The sequence below is a fragment of the Mytilus edulis genome, chromosome 4 (assembly GCF_963676685.1).
Source record: "Mytilus edulis chromosome 4, xbMytEdul2.2, whole genome shotgun sequence".
Classification (NCBI taxonomy): domain Eukaryota; kingdom Metazoa; phylum Mollusca; class Bivalvia; order Mytilida; family Mytilidae; genus Mytilus; species Mytilus edulis.
The window spans coordinates 16,647,033-16,666,015 of record NC_092347.1 but is presented as its reverse complement, the minus strand read 5'-3'; the positions used below and the strand labels follow the sequence as shown (position 1 = coordinate 16,666,015).

The 18,983-nt window shown below is 30.2% G+C and overlaps 1 protein-coding gene across 1 annotated transcript; it reads right to left on the bottom strand.

Moving 5' to 3' along the window:
• LOC139521730 (dual specificity protein phosphatase 2-like) lies at positions 1-18,599 on the bottom strand. The gene is made up of 4 exons (XM_071315294.1): positions 18,077-18,599; positions 10,137-10,249; positions 8,769-8,988; positions 1-5,526 (listed from the first exon to the last, which is right to left on the bottom strand). The coding sequence occupies exons 1-4, from the start codon at positions 18,456-18,458 to the stop codon at positions 5,156-5,158; spliced, it is 1,086 nt and encodes a 361-aa protein (XP_071171395.1). The 5' UTR covers positions 18,459-18,599; the 3' UTR covers positions 1-5,155.
• Between the last annotated feature and the right edge of the window lie 384 nt (positions 18,600-18,983).

The following is an 18,983-nucleotide window of genomic DNA, read 5'->3' as shown; positions in this document are numbered from 1 at the left end:
TTGTTTGACTGTCAATCGTTCTTAATTTTAATTTTAAATTATTCTAAACAATATTGACACTTTTTTATCTTTTTCATGGGGTACATAGGGTATTTGCAATCTTTAACCCATCTAATACACAAAATTCACCACAGTTATGCACTATTATTATAGAAAACACATATAACAAATGTTATTATAAACTAAAACCCAGTTTACAAAACTAAACAAAAAACACAGTAATATTCCACATTTTAAATGCATGTACTCTAACACATGTTAATTCACATTCAATTATCATGACCTTTGCATGATGGTGTCATAACTCAAATGGTGAAGAAAATATAAAATACACATACACTTACATATAATGTAAGAGGTGTTCCCTTTTGGTGTTTACAAAAACAACAAAATAAACTAAATATAGTAACTAAACATTCTAACAGGCAATATATATTATATATTTTGTCTTACTTATAACATAATATAATTATATGTTGATATTATGTCACAAGATTTGCTAGAATGGTACCCCTTATTACATCAAACTCAAATTGACCAATCACATGTCTGCTTACATACATAGCAGTGTAAAATGATGATCTGATCACAATGTGTAGAACCATATACTGTGGATTCATTAGTATTTGTTGAATATCAATTTCGTGGATTTCGTGTTTTACTATAGACTTGTGTACAAACTTTTGCAAAACCATGAAATCAATTTTCCATAAAAATCCAATGTTTACTCAACCAACAAAAAATTTATACCCACAAAAATAAACGAATCCACAATTTTAGTTTTAATCCTTAAGGTTAAAGTTTACTGAGAAATTTTAATTTTTAAATTAAACATTTTGGTGATACAAAATGAACTTGTGTGCTTTAAATTTTACCTATCAATATATTACCAGACTGAAAATGAATAAACATTTCTAATTCTGTTCCATTATTTGTTTCAAAATCATTCTGTAAAACACAAGAGTCAAGAAATTTGGTATGAAGAGTTTCTAATTACTTAAAATACCTGAAAATATTATTATATAGTCATGGAACAATAGAAAAAAATGTTTTGAGATCTAATAATAGAATCTGAGATCAATTTAATATTTTGAGCATGAGAATAATATAATCCTGTTTTGCTTATTTGTATCAACAATCAATTAAAAGTAAATTGTAAAACTCCCAAAGATATCTCACTCACTAGTCAAGTATTGACCAGAAAATGTGTTTGAAGATATATTACTTGCAATGGGATAAATCAAATAAATTCTGAAAAGACTCAATGAAAAATTCAAGGAACAGTATTTCTAAAATATAAGCTAATTATAGATACTTTAACTTTGACTGTTGACCTCATAAACATTCCTACATGGAAAATTATCAAGGCATATTTTAGTAAAATAATATATATGGCTCTGAAGCAAATGTTGATACCAATTTGTGCATTACATTTATTCATAATGGAAAAATTGGACAAATCAAAGTCTAATAAAACCCTATATGAAAAGGTGCTATAAAGTGTTTATTAATATTTTCAGTGATAATTAAGTGCTTGTTTATATATCTATGCAGTATAATTACATTCTATCAGGAATTGTAAATATCTGTATGAAAAATTATTTTTAACTATCTTTCATACAGACCTTTTTGATAAACATGGAAATAGTTAGTTATAGTATAGGTACAGCTTTGACACCATTTTTTTACCTGCATGTATCTATTTTAATATATTTTGCACTTTTTTTATATATTAGTATCACATATGAATTTTTGTCAACTCTTTTACATCCTTGTTAATCACAGCATATCTGCGTGTATTTATTTTTTGGCTTTATACAATATCATGTGTTACAACTTTTAGGGCATTCTATAAATAGAATTATTTTCACACATAGTATCATGAAAATAGAAACTTGGTAGACTGTAAAAAAAACATTTATTTTACAGTTTTATCACATACACATTTTGTTTGATTGTAAAGCTTCATAAAAGAAAAATATTTTATAAAATAAGAAAATCTAAAGAAGAAAAGTATTCTGCCTTTGTCAAATAAAGCTTCTTATTTTTGGTAAAGACATCAACAAACTCGTTATATGCTTTGATATGTAACCACAAGAAACAGTGAAATATGAAATTTACAAAACAGTAAGGTACATGTACATATATGTTAAAGGAACAAAGAAATATACATGAATATATACAGTGAAAACTTGTAAGAACATTTTTAATCGCTATTTTGTGCATTTTTCCTTTGTTCTTTTTTTGTGATAATTTTTCATATCATGCTACTCGCTTGAGATGGAAAATTATCACTAGAATCTAAGGAAGCACTTGGTGTTGCTAATGAAATTGACATGAAATTGACAACGTCGTCATAGGTAAAATAGTGATAAACAGATTCTCATTGGTCATCTCAACGCGATTGCTTTTTTTTCGCTTTCACCGTCCCGGCTTAAGCGAGAAAATCAATCTCGTTGAGATGATCAACGATAATCTATAAATAAACATTAGATGTTTGTACATTCAGATTATTGTACAAAAGTTTTAATCTCTCAAAATAAGGGCAAATGAACAGAACTGACTGTTTAACTTATTGAAGTCCCGCTACAGTGTTTTAAAGCAACCTTATTTTTAACCCCAAAAAAACTTGAATGCTATTAACATTTGTGTCCATTCAACAGCAAAAAATATTAATGTAAATACAAAAAATTAATTTCCTATGAACTTAAGATCCATTTTGTACATTATGCATGTGTAAAATTAGTTCCATTAGAATTGACATTCTTATGTGTTTTAGTGGAATCAAACATATTTTGGCAAATTGTTTTCACTGAAATTTGTACTTTTAATTTGAATTCTAGACTTGTATTAAAGGTTTAATAACTAATAATTTTAAGCAGTTTCTCAAAAAAATTAAAATAATTATTACTTCTGTTTGGTTTAGTGTGCTTTATGCATGTGTTTAATGTTTCTCTAAATATATTTGTGCCAAAAAATAATAATATGACATTTGGTGTTTTAAGGAAAATTTCAAATTGTTATTGCCTTTCATTCTAAAATTAAAATGATAAGCTATAATCTATGAAAGTTCTTATGGTTAAATACCTTTGTACTTTTAAACATTTCAAGTGTAACAGTGCAAAATTCAGATGATTTTGAATGCACCATGTCATAGGCCAATTCTAACATACCAACTCCTTTAAACAAATGTAGAAATGTACAATGTAGTTCATTCCATAAAAACCTGTTGTGATATGTGTTATTGAAATGTACATAGGAAATGTCAATGAAATAACAATGTAAACAATGTTAAGCTTAGTGAATCTAAGTTACTCCGCTTTTTTAATTTTAAGTTCATGGTGTTATGATAGGAAGAGGCGGATTAAGGGGGGGATACTGCAAAAGGGTGGGGGGAATGGTTGGCTATACAGGGAATCACCGAAGCATGCCCCCTCTTGGGCAGTCAGTTGGGCAGTCAGTTGGGCAGTCAGTGGGTTCCACTTATAAAAATTTCTGGATCTGCCATTTAAATGAACATGAAATAGAAAAGATTGTACGACTGATTGAAAAGACAAACTTTTCATTTTGACATGACTATGAATTGTGTGGAATGTGATATTTGATTTATTACTCTTTCCTTATCTGTCACTGGAATGCCTTGGATGTTGATGTTAAATCTTTTCAAAAGATATAACATGAAAATAATCCTGAAATTGATCCTTCACATTTATTTCAAAATTATCCTTGATCTTTGACAAAAGAGACAAATAATCTTTCACCAAAAATTCTTGTTTACATTAAAATGTGTAGTTTGGTGACTTTTTAGTCCTGGTATCTATGATGAGTTTATTTACATTGTAACTTCAATGACATTAGTATGCTTGTTATTTCAAAAGTATACATTGTAATGTTGTAACTACAATGGCATTAGTATACACATTGTAATGTTGTAACTACAATGACATTAGTATACACATTGTAATGTTGTAAATACAAAGACATTAGTATACACATTGTAATGTTGTAACTACAATGACATTAGTATACACATTGTAATGTTGTAACAATGACATTATATATAATAAGAATACATTGTAATGTCCTTACTTCAATTACATTAATTTACATTGAAATGAATAGTAATGTTAACTGCACAAGCAAATAAAACTTTAGTAATATGGGGATTACAAAAACCAATGCACAATAATACATATTTTTTTTGGCATATTTATAAAATACTCAATAACCGGTATGTTTTGAAATAAAGTTTGTATACAAATGTATTTTACCTGAAGATACACAAATAATGTATAAATAAACATATCAACATCTGTAAACACTAAATAAACAAAACAATTGACAAAAAATTATTGTAAACAATTTGATTGTAGATCTTTTTAGGTGAGTTTCATTAATATAAAAATACATTTAAGTAATATAATATCTTTTCTAGGTGGATTTCTTTTTTTTTATAAATGTTGTTTAACAATTTGTAACAATTCATTTTTAAGTGGAAAAAATCCTCAATTTGAAAAATTACATTTTGATTAAAATGATTTTTATCAATATGATTCACAAAAATGTAAACATAAACATAAATCTATATATATATATATATAAAGATTCAATATAATTTTTATAAAGTATTTTCTTTTTCACTGGCATGTATTACCAGTTACCAACTATATAGGATATATAATGAGAACAAGATTGTTATTAACAAATACAAAATAAAAAGCCTTTAAAATTATATGTACATTATCCTCCTCACCTTAAATTTGACACCCCATTTTATCTTTATTTCTTAAGTTACATTTTGTGAATATTTACCATATCCATGTCTGAACTCAGAGTGTGACAGAGTGCCAGTAGCTTTGTATTTCTTATCAAATATGCTGTGTCAACTTCATAATAAATCTTAACCCTAAATCCCTGAAATTTAGATCTAGAGAAAATAAAGATTCAGGTATTAAAATTAAAAAAATGTAATTTCTCCCATGTAGCTAATTGTTTTAAGAGGAGGATGAAAATGAACATACAAAATTTAATGGCCTTTAGATTAATTGTTTAATCAGAAACAAAAATACAACAAGTTATGGTTACTAGATAACAGAGGATGCTCTTTATCACATGATCTGCCACCAACAGAACATTAATCTACAAATCTGGTTGGTTAACTGGGTAGTAACAGAGGTGTTGTAGGTGACGTGATGGAACCAGACATGGTAAACTCAAACCCTGTATGTGAGCATGAGTCAGAGCTGCTTATATCACGGGACGAGTCCATAGAACTAGCCATGGAGATATCTGAAGAAGATGTACTCAAACTGATAGACGAATCAAGTTCCTTTTCAAATTGCTCTAACTGTCGCATAAAGTTTAAACTAGGTGAGATCATGCTCCTCTTTGATCGTACGTGTTCAAACGCAGCTTCTAATCGTATTTTGGCGGTAAACATCAGATAGGCAAGGCATATGGTGACAGATCGACTAACCCCAGCTCGACAATGAACCAATACTCTACCACCTTTAGCTTTTACATCATCTGTAATAGAAAGAAATGTTATACATGCAGGTAACTTCATCAAATTCATACACAACTTTTCAAAATGTTTCATTCTTTTATATTGAAATGATATTGTATCAGGTATTTGGACAGCCAAAAATATTTTTTTTTATGATATATTTATTTATATAATAAAAACTATAACACAAATTCCCATACGTTTCGGCCATTACGGCCTTCTTCATTGGAATAAATTACAACATTGAAACAACAATTACATTGCTTGGATACATTACTTATAATAACTTCTATGACGTTCATTTGCCGCGTTTTTCACTTTTATAACGTAATGTATCCAAACAATGTAATTGTTGTTTCAATGTTGTAATTTATTCCAATGAAGAAGGCCGTAATGGCTGAAACGTATGGGAATTTGTGTTATAGTTTTTATTATACAATTATTCAGAGACTTTATATATTTATATATAAATATTTTTCATGTACAATGTATTTGTTTAGAATAAGAAAAATCCATAAAAATGTCTAGGTTAAATCCCCCATAATTTGTTTGTTTGATTCCTGTAACAAGGTTGAGCCAAACAAATCATAATTCTTTTGATATCATTTGCTTATATTTATCCTAACAAGTTGAACTATGAACTCTTAGTAAATGCTCACAAGTTATCCCCCCTAGTACAAGTATTTACTAAACATGAAATTGATGACCAGAGGATGTGGAAACATATCACACACAAAAGCATGCTCACATAAATCTTGAAACATAATTTGAGGAGGCTCTGATTCAATGTGACTCATGATGATAATTCCGTATTTGGCCATTATGTTAAATAAAATGTAACTGAAAGATGATGATTGAAGAATGCTTGATTCGTAGTTCCTGAGAAAAATGTGTCATACATCCCAATTGTATGTAAGAATATATAAGTATTTGGTAAATGTAGGAAGCAGATAAGTGCATGAAAACACATCACAGGGTGTAACATTGATACAAATTTCAGGAAGTTCTGATTTCATTGTTCTTGTTAAAATATGACAATATTTCAATTCATGTGACGGCAGACTGATAGAGAAAGGATAAACAGTATACTGACTTCTTTGAAGTTGTAGATGCTGATATGTTTTAAAGCATGAAGAATTGATTTAGTTGTTAAAAAAATCTTAAAATTTGACATACTTGTCGTATGATAAAATGAATACTTGTCTCTTTTAAGGAATGACTAATATATTTCCGGCTATGAAAAAGTAACATAAATAATATTTGTAAGGGTTCCGCGGAACCCAGTGTCTCGCCTACTTTTGCTGTAAATTGCAGGCTCAACAAAAATGAGGAAACAAAATCAATAAAAATATTCCTCATGATACTATCTTTTGATTGTAAGAAGCTTCTGTCCAAGTTTGGTAAAAATCCAGGATAGTTTATGAATCTAATATATATTTTTAAAACTTTAACTGCAGGCTGTATGTTTTGTTTACTGGAAGAAAATCTAAGCCCATTTAAAAGTAAAATGCGGAAATTTCAAAAACTTTAACCACAGAGTGAATATTTGTGGACGCCGCTGACCACATCGACGCCGACGGAATGTAGGATCGCTTAGTCTCGCTTTTTCAACTAAAGTCGAAGGCTCGACAAAAATGTAGTGCACACTTAAAACTCGCAAAAGCATGCATGTTATTTTAAAGTGTGCACCACATTTTTTATTTTATTTTGAATTGACGTAAAAAAACATATTACAGCTATTCCTTATAACTTAATTCTAAATTCCATTTTAAGCCGGAGTAAATCATGAAAAAACGTTGATGAGATCACAGTCACATGACAAAATTATGTCTATTAGCTGATACACAAAACATTTGACAGCCAATCAGAAGACGTGTAACATCCCAAATTAAATTATTAAATAATAATGACTGAATGGTAAGTTATGACACAAACATGTTTGCACTTGTTGCTTAAACAAATTATGGTAAAGAAACAACTTGAAACAACTTGCAACATTATAAGGATTCAATGAGAGTAAACATTCATTTAATGTTGTCTGACATCGAAGAGAATATTTGTGTCAATTATTTTTTATTATAGCAAAAATTGTGTAAATAAATAACTTTACAGTACTGTATTCGTTGGATACCAATTTTTTATGGTTTTCGTGGATACAGTTGAATCATGAATTTAAATGTTCAATGAATTATACATTCTTCCATCAGGTTGTATGCAGACTTTAGCAAAACCACAAAATCATATATCCATGAAGTTTCCCGCTATCCATGAAAATTGATACCCACAAAAAATAAATGAATCCATGTAGTATTTCATTTTAACAAGTATCTACCTATAAAAGCAATAGCCCTGTTTACAGTTTTTGCCCTTAAACAAGTATCATTAAATATTGCATATTTTGGCATTAATATTGATTCACTTATAGGGTCTTTGCATCGGAACTAAACACATTTATTCAAAAACCAGTTGTTGGCATGAAACGGGTTATGTTCTTCTCATATATGTTATGATGGTATGATAGTAAACCCCTAATGGGAAGGATTGTGCCTGATGTTCATATGATGAAATCATAATCTTTCAGTCAGTTTAATTGAAGTCTGGAGCTGGCATGTCAGTTAACTGCTAGTAGTCTTTTGTTATTTATGTATTATTGTCATTTTGTTTATTTTCTTTGGTTACATCTTCTGACATCAGACTCGGACTTCTCTTGAACTGAATTTTAATGTGCGTATTGTTATGCGTTTACTTTTCTACATTGGCTAGAGGTATTGGGGGAGGGTTGAGATCTCACAAACATGTTTAACCCCGCCGCATTTTTGCGCCTGTCCCAAGTCAGGAGCCTCTGGCCTTTGTTAGTCTTGTATTATTTTAATTTTAGTTTCTTGTGTACAATTTGGAAATAAGTATGGCGTTCATTATCACTGAACTAGTATATATTTGTTTAGGGGCCAGCTGAAGGACGCCTTCGGGTGTGGGAATTTCTCGCTATATTGAAGACCTGTTGGTGACCTTCTGCTGTTGTTTTTTTTTTTCTTTTTTTTCTATGGTTGGGTTGTTGTCTCTTTGGCACATTCCCCATTTCCATTCTCAATTTTATCTACCAATAAAAGCAATAGCACAAGTTTACAGTTTTTGCCCTTTAACAAGTATCTACCAATAAAAGCAATAGCACAAGTTTACAGTTTTTGCCCTTTAACAAGTACCGGTACCTATCACTAAAATCAATAGCATAAGATTACAGTTTTTGCCCTTTAATACCTACCAATAAAAGCAATAGCACTGTCAAACCAGGATGATAAATCAGCAGAGTCATTATCATCCACTGGTATAGTCATATACTCATACATGTCCTCAAAACAATTCTTACAGCTCTTGGACACATTCATCAGTGAGGTTATACCAAGTCTCTGTAGAATGTCTAGCTGGGAGGCATGCTGGAAATTACCAAGGTAAAGATGAGGTAGTATTTCAACTGGTTGGTCCTGAAATACAACAAAAATACTCAATGTAGTTTACATAAGTTGTATTTTTTTAAAGATTTTTTTTCTCTCTAATGTTGTTAATTCATTTAAGATTCTTATAAATGACCTTTTACAGATCTAGACTGTCTGTAGACATTATATTAAAAATAATTATCTCATATTCAGACTCTACTTAACATTTAAAAATCGTAGAGAAAAAGCACCAGTGCCCTAAACATTCAAGTATCTATAAACTTTCTGTTCAAAATGTGAGTACAATTCATCAAAATCATGTACAGCTAAATTAAATGTGTGCACCATACAGCCATATCTGAATTTTTGAGATTTGTGAAATCAAACCAGAATTTTTAAAATTAAAAATTCTGGTTTGATTTCACAAATCTCCTAGTTAAGTCAGTCAGACTAGGCAAATGGATTACAGGTTGTATTTGATGTATATATCTATCTCTTTATCTTTCTTTTATTCATAAATATATATATATCATAATTCAGCCATCTTTGTATCTGTGTTATTTTCTTTCTTTTATTCATAAATATATATCATAATTTAGCCATCTTTGCATCTGTGTTATTTTCTTTCTTTTATTCATAAATATATATCATAATTTAGCCATCTTTGTATCTGTGTTAGTTTGGGATGAGGGAAAGAAACAAATGCATATAAATTAAATAATGTAACCAAATCTCACCAAGGGTTGGTTAAGTTTATCATGGTTATAGAAATATTATATGGTTACCTGGGCTTCCTATATTATACAGTAAAATCAATGCATATCTATTTAACTGTAAAGATGTGAAATAACATATAAAATTATCAATCAGAATGGTGAGGTTAAATCTCAATATTTTTACCCAGATTTTTTCTAATGTATACACCTTCTTTTCATTGGTACATTGTAACATTCCAGGGGTTGGAACCTTCACTTTTTGGGGGGACAGTCAATGCATTTGAATTGGGACATCAATTGGAAACAACAACCCCCCTCCTTTTTTTTAAATGACTGGATACACCTCTGAAAGGGTGAACCCCCCTTTTTTTTTTAAATAAAGTCAAAAACATTTTGGTATGGTTCAAATATATGAATAGCTGTATCCCTCTTCTTATGGTGTGATTCACTGTGTGACAAGGGCCAGTGGTGTATACTTACTGTGATCCAGTCAATAACTCTTTGGTCTGGTTTCAATGAATGTGATGTTTGGAAAGAATGAGATTGTCCCACACAGAGTTGTGGAGATAGCTTTTGGAAATCACAAAATCCACCTGAAATAATAAAACAAAAATTAGATCAGTGAATTTGATTAATTAACTTATTATTTACCTTACATGTATGTTATTTTACTATGTGACATAATCAGATAGTAGATAGCAGAATTAGTTGTCCTAGAAGGCTCCTTTCAATGGTGATCATGAAACATTAATATTTTAATCAGCCAGACCTATACATTTTGTACATCAATTCGACATCAACCAAATGACAACAATTACCCAAAGACATTCAAAGTTCAGCATAGATGGTCATATAGACTTCAACAATAGACAGCTGCCTATTTAATATGTCAAGCTCTATAAATAGTCTCAATAGCTGTGAATTAAATTTAAAATGAAAAACTAGAATGTGTCCATTGTACAGGGATGCCCCATTTGCACTATCACTTTCTATGTTCAGTGGACCATGAAATTGTGGTCAAAACTCTAATTTGGCATTAAAATTAGAAAGATCATATCATAAGGAACATGTGTACTAAGTTTCAAGTTGATAGAACTTCAACTTCATCAAAAACTACCATGGCCTAAACTTTAACCAAAAGCTTTAACCTGAAGCGGGACAGACGGACGGACGGACGGACAGACCAAAAAACAAAATGCCCGTAAATGGGGCATAAAAATCTGAAACTAACCCAAATTCTAAAATAAAAAATTAATATGTAACAAAAATGTTATGATATGACTTCAGACAACCACTGACGATGTTTCAGACTATGTCCAGACTAATGTATGTCTGTGTGTTAAACTAGTTTTTAGGGATTAAGGTATATACAATGTACTTGTATAATGTTTCTAGTATATAGCACAGTGATACAAGTACTACTTTAACATATATTTTATACACATCCTCCCACTCTTTCTTAAAAATCAATTTTACCTTTATGCCCACTTCATTGTTTCCATTTGATTACAGGGAAATTATAAATAAATTTAGTCTTATTTGAAAGAGTGGTTAAAAAGGAAAATTTACCACCCACATTTAATTCAAAGTATTTAAAATCAAATTTATTACAACATTGAATTAATGTCAACGATGGCTGTATATACATTTTGGTTGACCATGGAAGATAGCTGTATGATTTCCAATACAGCATCATTCTACGATCTGTCATAGGATGATCCCCCACATTTTTTATTAGCCTTGATTTTTTATCAATAACTACAATGCATGGATTGTGTAGGAGGATGTTTACTTCTGGTATAAATAGATTGTAACTCATTTCCTCTGTTTGTTTACAGATAAGTGCAGGTGGTATTGCACCAATCAGTCACATGATAAAACCACAAAATATACATACATGTATGTATAGCCTATCACTGTCCAGTGTGTTCCCAGATTAGGAAAATTATTATTACACAGAAGTGTTCTCCCATTACATTGTAACAGAATGTCAGAACAACATGGCATATGAATGAACTATCATAGCCTATGTTATCATTCAATAAAGCAGCATGTCTGATTCTTATATAAATTGTATTATACAATCTGGTTCCTTTAATAAATATTACTGTCTGGTACCTATAACTTATATATATATATATCAGATTTTATCAACATTAATTTTTATTGTTGTTGTTACTTTTGTTTATTTCACAAGTATAATGTTACTTATATGACAAATAAATATTAATTTAGACCATTTCTTGTCCAATGCATTGCTTTGTTTCTTCTTATGAATTGGACAGGAAATTGTTATATATATATGTCAATATTCAAAACTTCCAATAAATTAAAATGAACAAGAACTGTGCACTTGTAAGCTATGAGAAGATTCTGAAGACGGGTCAAGGCCTAAAAAAATTAGATGTATGTTTCCTATTACATCTTTTTAAAAAATAAGGTAGGTAATTAGGGATTTTTTTTTATCTTAACATTTTTTTTACATTGCATGAGTCTATGGGTGATACATTCTGACTTTAACAGTTTTTATTGTAAAATGAAGTTTAGGGTAGGCTATTTTTTAGTTTAAAAAGTAGGGAGGGTAGGGTTATAGAAAACACACATCTTTTTTATTTAGCCCAACTTTTAAAAACATGTAGGATCTTTGCTTCTGTGTGTCACTCTTAATCAAATTCACTGGGAAAATTGTTGATAGCAGATTTTTTTATTCACAATTTGTCTATGCTTATGACCTATTCATAACTTGACAAATGGCATGACACTTAATACCCATATGTTTACCTCTATGTACAATGACATAAATGTTAGGTTTTTAGTGTTATTGCCAATGACAGGGCTGCCCTTTGTCCACCTACTATGAACATGTCTTAAAAGACCCATCCCCCACTCATATACGCAATATAGTGACAGTCACAGTCAAATTTAATTTAACTTAATTAAAGAAGAAAAATATATGGTTTTTTCCTTGATAAACCAATGGCTGTTAACTTGGCAAACATTGTACTCATAACATGTACATGTATGTGCAAATATATACCTTATTATTATTGTTAAAATAATTGAAGTACATGAATTTGCATCATCTATATATAATACATGTATTTAAGAAATGTCATATTACAGAAGGGTGTGAGTAAACCGTATGTATTTTGATAATGTTTGGATCATATATAACTGAAAATATTACAAAACACAATAGTAATGAAAATCCACTGTCTAAATATAGACATGTCAAATATGTTCAGGAAGGAGTGGGTATTTATTTAGATAATGTTTGATTACATATATATACATCACATTCATCTGAAGTGCTATTTAGGACACATACAGTTATAAAAATATCTGTTAAGGTAGATTCATGGTATTCCGCCATCTTGGATTGAACAATCACAGTAAAAAATCGGTCTAGTTATTTGCCTAAATCTGCAAATTTGATGACAGATTGGCAATTTAATGGTTAGACTGTTTAATAATATAAAGAAAACTTGGCAATTTATTGTATAATCCAAAATATTTAAACAAGTATCATTTTTCTTGCTTTTAGAATCATTTTTTTCAAACCAGCCATTTAAGGGAAGATAACTCTTTTAGTAAAAAAATTATACTGGACAGATAGGGAAATTTTTTCTTTTTACTTGTAGCAAGAAAACAAGTTCGGTGACACCATTTTTTCTTTTTATTTTCTTAAAACATATTACAAAACCTATCTTTTCACAATTTATTTCAAAAATCTATCTCATAGATTTTTTTTTATGCACACAAATGTGTTTTTCCATGAACAATCTAACCAAATTAAGGCAATTTTCAACGACTCATAGCTTGAAAAATAGCACGGTGACCCCTCCTTTTTATTATATTTTTGAAAAGAGCATATTAAAATCTTCATTCTGGCTAAGTATAAGAAAATTCTGTCTCAAAAAATATTTACTTATGATCTACCTTAAAGTCTAAAAATAGAAATGTGAGGAAGGTGTGACTGTTTAATTAATTGAACAAATATACATGTTTTGTGAAACATAAAATACATGCATGTACATAGTAAATGTAACATGACCACAAAAATGCATTTAAAATAAAGACCTTAAATTCCTTGCTATTAATTAAGCCATGGCAAAAAATTGTCTTTAAAATTAAGTTCCAAAATATTTAATAGAATATTTATTTCAAGAGAGACAGACATTTCAGCATTGTTATTACAGAATTTCCTGAGGATGGTTCTGAGGAACAACTATATGTAAATGTACACGTAAATAGCAGTACAATGTAGAATATGGTGAAAAGTACTAGTCAGTTAGGATTTTTTGGGTAAATCTTGATAGGACAGCAACCAATCAACAAACAATAAAGGAAAAGACAACCAATGCATGGTCTGTATCTGTATGACAAAGATACCTGAATTTGACTTGACAGGAGAATGAGAGCTATGGAAGGTGTTGAAGAGCTGATTTGAAGATGATATTCATCATGTAATGACTATTGGTCAATGTACATGTACATGTAGGTGCCACTAGGTGGTTTTAAAATGGGTTCAAACTTCAATGCTGTAAAGCTGTATACACTGAAATATCTTTCTGTAGGTTTCACTTTATAAATACAGCTGTTTCTCAAACCATGCCTCTTTTTGGAAGATATATAATATTCATATGATCTCTGTGTTTCATCTCATATGAGACATCACTTGGGAATGTAACCAGTATAGAAAAATATGGTACTGCCTAAATTTTAATACATGTACTTATATTAGGAGGTCCAAAAATGAAGGTAAGGGTAGTATAGAATTTAGAATAAGTTTAAACTCTTAGATGTTTAGGAAATATAAATGTTGAAAATATGCAGCACCTTGGAATATTAAAGTAGAAGTGCATAAAAACTTTCTTTTCTGGGTTATTTTTCACGAAACATAGTAAAAGTGTCACAGTGTTAGCCGCAAAGGGAGTGCTTATGGGAAATTGCATTGTCTTATAAGTACAAAATTACAACCTGTATGTACATATACATGGATGCAACTTTTTAAATTTTAATTTGAAGTACATGTAAAAATGTATCACATGAATTTTAAACAAAGTAGAAAAGTGGCATGGACAATCTGAACATGCTGAATCAATATTTCAAAATGTTTAAATAATTTTACAATCAAAACATGTTCAGTGGTTGTCGTTTGTTGGTGTGGTTCAAATGCATTTCTTTTTTTATAGACTAGACTTTTGGTTCATGTTTGACAGAAAAACTACTAGTTACAAGAAATTATTTGAATTCTGGATATTAAATTGATCAGAAATATATGATGAAAACTAACCCAACTGAATAAAGTTAGTCGTATGCCCATGGCTTAAAGGTTAATTTCACTTGCACTATTATTTCAGATAGAACTAACTTAGTAACTAACCTCCCTTAGCCATGTGCATGGCTAAACCTATTTCGTTGGGTTAGTTTTCATCATAAATTTCTCATCAATTTTCCAGAATTCAAAATTATTCCAGATTCACATAATTCCTTGTTTAGTAATTTTTGGGGCCCTTTAAAGCTTGCTGTATATGTGTATGGTGTGCGCCAAGACTCAGTGTTGAAGGTAATACTTTGACCTATAATTGTTTGATGATACAATGTAGTTGTCTCATTGGAACCCATACTACATTTGTACATCTTCTTATTAATATCATATATATATTAATATTATATGTATAATATTTAAGATGAAATTAGTTTGATAAATTTTACATGTATATTTTGTACTGAGCACATTCATCATTATTTTTTTCCAAAAGTTTGAAAATTTACTTAATTTTATTTCATTTCCTTAATCTACATGTATTTTGTCAGGGAGATTGAAATGATAAATAATGTAGTATTCAAAATTCATCTTCAAACTGCTGGACTCACCATGGACAAAACCATGATGAGCCCTTGACTGGAGGACTGGTACTTGTCTAATAAATCCCTGGTGAGAACCCTGAGGTATATCAAAGATAAATTAATGTGATCGAGGCATCTCAAACAAAACAAAATTCATAATCTACATGAAAGTACATGTACATGTATGTGTACTTGATATATTATTACCATGATTATATTGTGGTATTAAACATTGTGGTATAATTCCAGAGCAATTGTTATACTTATACACAAGTTATTATCTTGAAAGTAGAAAAATGCTTGTTTTGGGCCCCTTTTCCTAAACGGTTGAAACCATCATCCCCAAATTCAATCCCAACCTTTCCTTTGTGGTACATGTATTAAACCATCTTATTAAATTTCATAGAGATCCACTCACTTAAACTAAAGTTATTGTCCGGAAACCAAATGTGTCTTCGGATGACGATGATGACATCATACCATTACACGATCCCAAAATATTTATTGCGGTCATATAAAAACAAAAAGTAACAGCAATCAAATGATCATTAGATACAAGTTTGACAAAAATTAAAAGTTTATTCCATTGATATTCTGATTTTTTTTTTAATTTGTGACCAGTTGATGTTTAATTTAAAGAAAAGAAAAAATAACCTAAAGCCAGAAATTTCTAATGAATTGCAAAGGGTGGAGAAGGAACACTTTCACTTCAATTGTAAGTCACAATTATAGTCTATATAACTTATAGAACAAAATGTAAATATATCCAATTTATGTCAACTACATGTACATTTTACAGGCTGTATACAGACCTATTAAAAGAACTTTAAATATTTAATTCTTATAATTCACACAAGTTAAATATAAGCTGAAAATTATTAATTAATTAATTATTATATTTCTAGACTCTTTTCCATACATGTTAAATGTCACTTTTGGAAAACTGCACGCTTTTATAATTTCATAATTCATTATTACAAAAGGGAAAACTTCCTTTTGAATCCCTTCTGACAATGCACAATGCAATAAGTTTCCATATAGAGGGTAAAAAGGGATAAGTAAACACTCCATACATAGTCCAGTGATATTGTTTGACTTAAATTACTGGAGAATAAAAGCTTTTTCCCCTGGAGAAGAATCTTAATTTGAAAAAAATGGCTTAAAATTATCCACAAAAAGACAACTTTTTCCCCCAACAGTGCAGTCTCAGTACTGAGTAGTAATTGAGCATGAATATACAAACTGAAAAAAAACACCATTTAAACATTTTTCATGCCTAAAATGACTACTTGTGCAGATTTGAGGGTCTATTTATGTATCATCACTGACAATTAGGTGTCTTATTTCAAATAAGGGTTTACCTCTTGAAAGGGGGTCTGCAAATTGAAGTTCCAGTCAAATTCATGGACTATAAACTGTAACAATGTTCTAAAGTTGATGTGTGAATTGATGTACATTTGTACTAATAAGTATTTGGTTTGTCACTGTCTTGTACATGTAATTTAAATAATTTTCATCCTTATGTATACATACATTTGAAATACACAGGTAAAAGGTAAGTTTTATTCAACATGTGAAGGTGTTTACCATTGTTTATATTATCCAGGGAAAATCATGTGAATTTAGTTTCATTCATTCATGCTTACATGGCCTAAAGGTAAATTCCTTGGTAATTACTTTCACATGTAAACATAAAATGTAGTAATTTTGAATGAACCATTTACTATATATGCCATTGGCCAGTTTGATGAATATTTTCAGTCATTATAATTTTTACTCTGATTTCATGGCTCACTTGTATGTTGATACATGTAACTGAACGAATGTACTGATTTCTTTATCTTTCAAGTTAATTCTATTACACATGTACACTATGCATGTACTTGTACCTACTAAGAGGGGGATGGAGGGGTCCTGATCCCAAAATCCCGAGCTTAAAAACATGAAATCCAGAGATCCTGAATTTAAATCCTGACATCCCGAAATTTGAAAAAAGATTTTCTGGATCCTGAAAGTGAAAGGATATATATCCCAAAATCCATCTAGCTTAAAAACACCTGATCCCTACGTCCCGAAAAGATCCTGTCCCCTAGGCCTCTCCTGAATGGCTACTGTACATGTATAAGAAGAAGCAAAAATATTTCCTTCTCTTAAATAAAATTAATCATTTTTTATTTAAATTTTTTTTTTAGTTCTATGAGACAGAATTAAATACTATTGAAATAACAACAAATACATGTAATGGCAAAATATGCATTGTTCATGTATAATATGATCAAGCCAAACAAATGTACAATAACAAAAAGTCTGAAGTTTACATGTACATCTACATGTGTTTGAAATTAATTCAAAGCTGACCTGGCATGGAACCAGAGACAACCACATATAATACAATTATTTGTATTATATGTCTCTGATAGAACTAATACACATATATTAAGATACATTGTGTACATATGATATATTGGTTCCAGAGTGACACTGACCTTCTGAAATCTGTAAATCAAAACTATATAATGTAGGAACTTCACCTTTATGTACAAAAAGATCAATAATCATATACAAACCTTTAAGATAACATATATCACCAGGATCAATTTTATCAACTAACTGTTGTCTTAAACTCTTCAGAACTGAGTATAAATTAGAATCTTTCGATGCTGAGGTTAAGTCACACGTGTCTCCGTCATACACAATTATTTTCCTGAATATACCACTTTCTAACTGTTTTCTTTTAACTTCACATGGTACTATATTTTCTAACGCTACAAATCCACCAGATCTCCGCTTTACTATGGGTGGGCAATGGACATTTTCTGAATGAACTATGTGATTCTCGTTGTAAGACATGAATGAACGGCTGTCCAAGATCAAAGTGCATTCTGGTTGGCTTTTTATATGGTTTACCAGTTCTTCTGGTTCCACAGAATTAGCAGGAATGTTATCCATTAAGAAAACTTGGCAGCTGATGAATATACTATCGCGAGAACATAGTATTTCGTTGTGTATTTGCCTAAAGTTTGTGTTTCGTTGTGGCCATTCACACGACTGTATATGTTTATGAATGATAGTAACTTCCGGGCTGTCACATGACTTCTCATTCATAAATTATTTTACACATTTGTGTTTGCGCGTAGAATATAGTTCCATTATCGATTGACTACTGGCATATGGAAATAATCTGATTGGCTACACAGTAATGAAAATCTTCAGAAAGGGGAACGGACTTTGGGTTCACCTCTAAGATTGGTTAACAATTTGTCACACAGTCATAAGTGTAGTTTTATACTGATAACAAAATAACATTATAAATATAACATGCTTTTTAAAAAATATAATATTAAAAGGTTGTGCAACATTGTCAGATTTTGCAGTGGCGTAGCTAGGCTATTTTCAAGTGTACGCCCAAAAGCTTAGCGAGGTGTCTAAATTCCCAATCGGGTCCAGCTGGTAGCGGGTTCGAGGGTGTGAAGC

What these genes read in the sequence shown, in the direction of transcription:
- LOC139521730 (XM_071315294.1), bottom strand. Translation starts at nt 18,458, where the DNA reads ATGGATAACATTCCTGCTAATTCTGTGGAACCAGAAGAACTGGTAAAC. An exon ending in GAGTTATTGACTGGATCACA is followed by an intron (nt 8,989 to 10,136) that starts GTAAGTATACAC and finishes GTTGTATTTCAG; the next exon opens with GACCAACCAGTTGAAATACT. An exon ending in CAGTGCTATTGCTTTTATTG is followed by an intron (nt 5,527 to 8,768) that starts GTAGGTATTAAA and finishes TTTCTATTACAG; the next exon opens with ATGATGTAAAAGCTAAAGGT.